General features: G+C 31.5%; 1 protein-coding gene across 1 annotated transcript in view; it reads left to right on the top strand.

Moving 5' to 3' along the window:
- LOC111699482 (calcium uptake protein 3, mitochondrial) overlaps positions 1-7,042 on the top strand; it is a 15,943-nt gene that overhangs the window by 2,318 nt on the left and 6,583 nt on the right. The window contains exons 4-11 of the mRNA XM_023470174.1: positions 136-175; positions 1,055-1,118; positions 1,791-1,909; positions 2,912-2,995; positions 3,981-4,064; positions 4,706-4,758; positions 5,109-5,179; positions 5,885-5,953. Coding sequence (XP_023325942.1) covers positions 136-175; positions 1,055-1,118; positions 1,791-1,909; positions 2,912-2,995; positions 3,981-4,064; positions 4,706-4,758; positions 5,109-5,179; positions 5,885-5,953 — 584 coding nt within the window. The remainder of the gene's footprint in view (positions 1-135; positions 176-1,054; positions 1,119-1,790; positions 1,910-2,911; positions 2,996-3,980; positions 4,065-4,705; positions 4,759-5,108; positions 5,180-5,884; positions 5,954-7,042) is intronic.

The following is a 7,042-nucleotide window of genomic DNA, read 5'->3' as shown; positions in this document are numbered from 1 at the left end:
CTAGCTATCCCTTTACGCTAGCTATCCCTTTACGCTAGCTATCCCTCTACGCTAGCTATCCCTTTACGCTAGCTATCCCTTTAACAGGATTAAAATTTCTAAAAGAGGAAGAGACCCTAAAGCTATTTATTTCAGGAGGAGAACAGGAAGAACGGAAACGGATTTTATCTCCAAGGAATATTTGCAAATTTTTTAATTTTTTATTCATTAAAGGGACTGTAAGATTAAGTTCAAGTGACCCTCCATGCAAAGATGGCAATGTCCGATTTACAACTATACCCTTGAAACCTTAATCTGATCAAACATGTGGAAGATACCATCGTTTTTATAAATCGAAAGGTGTTTATTTCTGTGAGTTTCTCCATTGCTTCCTTTAACCAAGAAATGGGCAGGTCACTTTTGCAGAGAAACCGCAAATAAAACAAAAACATTAATAACTAATTCATTCTTAATCAGACAAAGCTTTTAAGGGTACCGCTGTAAATCGGACATTGTAAAACAGTTGGAATTTATAGGTTTACATAATTAGGTTGCAAAGATTTAGGGATTATCAAATGAGAATCTGTGTTGATAACCTTCATTCACAAAAAAGTTGTTTAAACTTAATATTAATAAGAGTTTCTTGAAATATTGAAATTGTTGTATTTTTTTCACGGGTTTGATTTTTATTTTTAAACTTATTTTAAAAATAATAAAAATAAAACTAATTGCTTGGTTTTCGTGAAATTTAATTATTACGAAAGATACAGAGGTAAAACCTTTTTTTTTAATGATCAAAGCTGTGAACGATTCAAACTAAAACTAGTTAGAAGTGCTGAACTGGGAACTATAGTTAATTTGAGGATCAATGCTTAATCTCTTCAGTTTATTCCTCCCTTCAACAAAGTTCCTTCAATCCCTTAGCGGGTACGATTACCATGCGGGATATCAAATAAAGCTTGAATAAATCTGCTGATTAACAAAAAATCAAGATCATGCAATACTAGGGTTCCCAGCTCTGTCTTATAAAGTGTACACTTTTTTAACTTTAATCTTGAACTTGTAAATATTTTAGAGAGAAAAGATTTATTAAGTTTTCCTCAGTTGAACTTAACGGACAGATTTTTATGACTCCCCAGGTATTTTTTTCCTTACTAAATACTTTTTTCTTTTTTGTTACTATGCACGTTTTTTCTTCTTATTTTTATCAAATTAAGAACGATCGATTGGTTGGACTTTTATGTGGGTTTGGGTGTTTGGTTCTTTTATGTTTAGTGAATATAATATCAACTGGAATTCATTTGGCCGTGCATGCGCAGATGGTCAAACACTGCAGGCTACTTTGAAAATACGTTTTGACATTAGCGTTGGAAAAAAAGCATCATACTACAGGGTTACCCACCAGGGAGGAGACTGTAAAGACGACTTGTAACTCTTTGAATCTGACGATTCCAAGGTTAAATTAATTATAAATTCTGTACAGTCGTCTCTGAATTCTTATCCTATGTGTGTACTGTGTACTAAATAAAATACAAGTGGAATTCATATTTTTTTCTTGAGCTATATCATACACCTTTTGAACTCAACCTGGACTCTGTTGGAAACTTTTAAATAAGATTGAGTTTAGCTAAATAACTTCTCAACCCTTAGTTTCGAATGATGGATTGAAAATTATTTAAATTGTGAAGGTTTTCCAATCTCTCATTGGAAGATTGGAAATTTCACTCAGTTTTGCGACTTAAAATCTGTAGTTTCATTCAAAAGTTCCCGGCTCGATTTCAAAACCTGATAATAAAAACTTGTTGGTTTAGGATTTTCTTGACTCCGTTGTTGAATCTGAACCTAAACCTAGAATCAAGAGAAGGAAACTCACACTAGACGAGGTATACAGGGAGACCCATCAAACTCTGCAATTAAAAGACGACTTTCAGTTTTGATTGTAAATAGCACAATTAACACAAAACACAGCAATCGTGCAGTGAACCCATTTTACTTAAGAAGATAACTTAAAATCTAAGATAAACAATTTTCTTCAAAATATTATTAAAAACACAAAAGTTATCTTTAATGTCGTCTTCCTATTCCACTGTTATATGGGTTTTACATTTACTGTAGTTTTATTATAGCTACTTTTCTTGGCTAAATAGTCAAAATTCCCTGAATAAAATTGCACAGATATAGGGATTAAAAAATCAGAGTTTGTGGCAAAGACTCCATTTAGATTTCTCAGGGTTGTAAATTAATGAATGCTTTAAATACAGAGATCAGCAGTTTAACTTAGCCAAACAAATTGTTAAACCTTACAGACGAGGTGGTTTAGGTCCTTCACTCAATTATAAATTTACAACTCTGGTTTTGGCTTTTATTTAATCTATATATACATATACTTTTATTCAATCTATATATGCATATACTTCTATTTAATCTATATATACATATACTTTTATTTAATCTATATATACATATACTTTTATTTAATCTATATATGCATATACTTTCTTGTTTGTTCTCACATGACCACGGGGAAGATTTATGGATGCTCAGAATTTGACTCCTAAAAACTTTCGTAAAAAACCTGCTGAAAAAAAAATCTCAGTGAAACTTTTTTTCTATTGTTTTCATTGCAAACTACGAGAAGAAAAGGTCAAATTCAACTGACATTACTGTGACGACTTTGTGACTCCGTTGCGTATTTAGTTATTCTGATTTTACGCACAAGTTTATAAAATCCAAATTTACTCGGTTATTCAGCACATTTTTGTTTTTCTAAATAGCTCTTCAATAAAATTAGTTATACCAAAAAATATATTAGATTTTAATCTTATGTGCATTTTACTTGAGTTTGAAGTGTTTTGTAATGTCTGAAGTGACAATGCTCACAGCTAGAGCCGGCCCTGAAAGCCTAGTACTTTAAATTTGTTTATTTGTTTAGGAACATTGGATCTAAAGGTCTGATTTCTTACTCCGAATATCTGTTCCTTCTGACTATTCTGATCAAACCTACATCCGGGTTCAGGTATCAAAATCAGAACATTTCTAAAATCTTTGTTGAAATCTATCTTTAAATAAATGTCTTTGTGAACATTATGAACATGGTAAAAATACTTGCTTTTGTTGATTATAAAAATATATTTGTTTCTACAAAGGATCTGAATTTATTGTTTTTTACTTATCTTGTTTTTCTTTTTATTCTTTTTTTCTAAACCTTGTTAGTCACTCAGTTGCAAGGAAAATTTCTTCTAATATTTTTAAGATGCAATAAAGCACCATTTTTACTCTTTTTTCCCCTTTAAATAAAAGATGTATTTATTTTCTAAAAATTTTAGTTTTGACATTTAAAAATATAAAAAAGAGACAATTTATTTTGTGATTACAATTGTTTCTAAGAAGTTATAGTTTGTTTGCAAAAGTTGTATTCTATACAGTAAACTGTGCCTGCTTTACCCTAAAAGGGACTGTAGGCACAATTTGTAGTGACCCTTGATTCAACTAGTGGTATTATTGTGTCCGAGGAGGGTTATTAAATGCACTGTAGGCACAATATGTATTGACCCTTGATTCAGTAGTTGGTGGTATTATTGTGTCACTTATAAATTATGTCTGTACTATAGTTTAAAAGTAAAACTTCAGATGGAAAAGGTTTAGCAGTGTTACATGAACCAAATCATGAAGCTTGATTTAAACATTTGACACTTGAAGAGCTGTCATCATGATCTTCCATTTTTAAAAGGGGAATGCCAGATTTACAACGGTACCCCTGAAACCTTTAACTGATCTTTAATGTGGAAGACATAGTGGTTGAAAAGTGTTTAATCCTGATCATACTTCCATGTTTCTGCAGCAGAAATGCACAAGTCACTTTGTGGAATACTCACAATTGAAAACAACAAAAAATTTAAATAAAAATGCTAAGTTATGCATGATCATTGATCAAACAAAGATTTTTAAGGGAAGGATATGATAATCTAAAACTTGATGATCACTGGAAAATTTATTTCTAGGATTGCATTCTCTATGTTGGACCATGATGGTAATGAGAAAATTGATAAGGTGATAACATACAGAACCCGACACACATGCTTTTTGTCCAGGGACTGAATTTCATGAATTTAAGCTGTGTCGTTGAACTACCTACTTACCGGTTCAAACTTTAACCATCGACTCCAAGTTAAAGATTAAAGTTTTTGAATCGGTTATTCAAATTTGTATCGGCGGTAGACAGTTCAAATTTATTAAATTCAGCCCCAGGTTAGTCTAAAAATGTTTGCTTTGAAATTTTAAAACGTTTTTAAGAGTTCACATGTTTAAGTTGAATGCAGAGAGGCAGTTTTTTTCCAGTTACAACGTTCCTTTTTGAGATTTTTCTTCAAAGTTTTAAGATTTTAAAGCGGTTGCTGATAAACAATTGGGGATAAGGAGAAGATCATATTTGGGTTTATTCTATTATTATAATTTTCTCTTTTAAAAAACCTCTTGGGCAAATCTTTACGATATCCTCCAGCTTTAACGACTTATTTTGATATGTACTGCTCAAAACTTCTAAAATCAGAAAAAGCTAGCTCTCTCAATTGGTAAACGTAAAATAGCACGTCACAGGGTTAAAAGTTAAGTTCAAACAGTTTTTAAATTTTACATTCATATTAACATTATATTGAAAAAAATTAGAATTAAAATGATCTTTTCCCGTGAACCATTTTATTCAATTGACTAAGTTTATATATTCCAGGGAACGACGAGAGGTAGAGGGAGATAGTAAGGAAGACGACTTTCTACAAAAAGGTAGATTTGTGCAGTTTTGTCTTGTGTCTAAAAATGGTGTTTTAAAGAAAGCAAATAAGGCTCAAAGGCTCTGAGCAGTGTGCAACAATGAGAAAGATAGCATCACTTTCAAATTATTCAATGATGAATTCCGTTATTTTCAATTGTTGTTTCTCCTGCGTAAGTCACTTTTATACAGATATAACAATTGAAAATTATCAATTTTGATTTTCAGATTGAAAAACAAAGATTTGTCCATCATTGTTGTTGAAACAAAGGTTAAAAGGGTACTTTTCTGTACCAGCCTTGTAACATATATGGAAGATCACTTCAGAATATGTTAACAGCTCCTGGGTATATTTATTGTTCAGATATTCCTGTTGATACAACCATCCTCGTTCATTTCTTCGGAAAGAAGGGAGACAGAGAACTTCGTTTTGAGGTACAGTTTTGAGGTACAGTTTTGAGGTACAGTTTTGAGGTACGGTTTTGAGGTACAGTTTCGAGGTACGGTTTTGAGGTACAGTTTTGAGGTACAGTTTTGAGGTACGGTTTTGAGGTACAGTTTTGAGGTACCGTACAGTTTTGAGGTACAGTTTTGAGGTACAGTTTTAAGGTACAAAACTGTACCTCATACAGTTTTGAGGTACAGTTTTGAGGTACAGTTTCTGGAAACTTTTCCTAGCCATATCTTTCAAAGGGACAATTTCACAATTGTGCTATTTTCCAATTGAACTTGAAAAGGAAAAATTTTCCAAGTAAAACATCTTTAGCACTTGGCCACTTACTAATCCTAGCCATAATCTAAAGGGAAAAGTTTCCTGGTAGAAACACGCAAAACTTATATTACCCGTCTCTAACATTACAAAAAAGGGCACAAGAAATATCCGGATATGACACCGTTTCTTACACAGTAAAACATATGCATTATATAAAAAGCACATAACATGCCTAATCACTCCCTAGTTCCTAAGTTCTCCTAATTAGTAGAAGTTTTTCTTTCAGCCTAAATTTAAAGTCACTTAGGAGTCTTATTTTATAAAAAACTCTTGGGACTTGAAGTGGAAGTCCCAGAAAGCGAAAACAAGATAACTGACATCCCCAAGACCCGGTTGTTACATCCAGTGAGAATAATAAGACTGTTTAGGATTTCACTCTGTTTATGGAGAGTTTACAAACTGAAGTTCTTCACATGGAATTCGGAGAGTTCTCTAAGGAATATATTCATAATATCTTAATTTAATTCAAATCTAAATGGACTGTTCATGTTTTTTTTTTGCTGAGGATTATGTTTTATTAATACTCTAAAGAGTAACATAAGAAAAATGTGAAACTAGTACCGCTTAAAAATATTAATTATGGATGATCCTATACCCTTTTTAAAATGCAGAAACACTCCCTTTAATCTTAATAGTAATTAATTTCATTATTTAATAGTCCTGCCTTCCTGTTAATGCTTCAACTTTAAGTTCTTTATATATCAACTTTTTCTCCACTTCAGACTAAAGTTTAAAGCAGATATAATGTAATTACAAAAAAATCATTTCTTCAATTTTCTTCTTAACTAAAAATTTAGTTTCGCCTTAACTTGCTAAATGTTTCTTAAAACTTAATATGTAAGATTCCTTAACACGTTAATGCTTCATATTTAAGCTCTTTAAATGTCACTATTTTATCTCCATCAGACTTAAAAGAAGATATAATCTAATTGATAAAAAAAATCAATTTTCTTCTAAAAAATTATTTTACAATTTCTTCTACATTTGCTAACTGTTCCTTTATTCTCAATATTTAAGATTTAAGATTAGGCTTACTTTATACGTTAATGCTTCATCTTTTAATCTCCTCAAATATCATTATTTTATCCCCTTCAGACTAAATTTTACAGCAGATATAATCTAATTATAAAAATAACATTGTTCTTTAAAAAACTTAAACTTGCTAACTGTTACTTTGTTTTTAGTTAGGCTTAGGTTTTCTTAATACATTAGTGGTCTGGGTTTTCTAAATCTTTATCTCGTGCACTTTAAATTACAATTAAAGAGAGGGGATTGCGCATTAAACAATAAAGGTTGTATGGACGTATTTCCAAAATGGATTGGTTGCAGTTGTATGTCTTGATATAATTTTTAAACGTTTTATTCCACCTCGCCTATCTTTAGAAACGTTTTATTCCACCTCCTCTATCTATAGAAACGTTTTATTCCACCTCGTCTGTCTATAGAAACGTTTTATTCCACCTCGCCTATCTATAGAAACGTTTTATTCCACCACGCCTGTCTTTAGAAACGTTTTATTCCACCTC

Source organism: Eurytemora carolleeae, unplaced genomic scaffold, assembly GCF_000591075.1.
Source record: "Eurytemora carolleeae unplaced genomic scaffold, Eaff_2.0 scaffold238, whole genome shotgun sequence".
In the NCBI taxonomy this organism is placed as follows: Eukaryota; Metazoa; Arthropoda; class Copepoda; order Calanoida; family Temoridae; genus Eurytemora; species Eurytemora carolleeae.
Note: the sequence above shows the minus strand (reverse complement) of the source record. Positions and strands in the feature narration are given on the sequence as shown.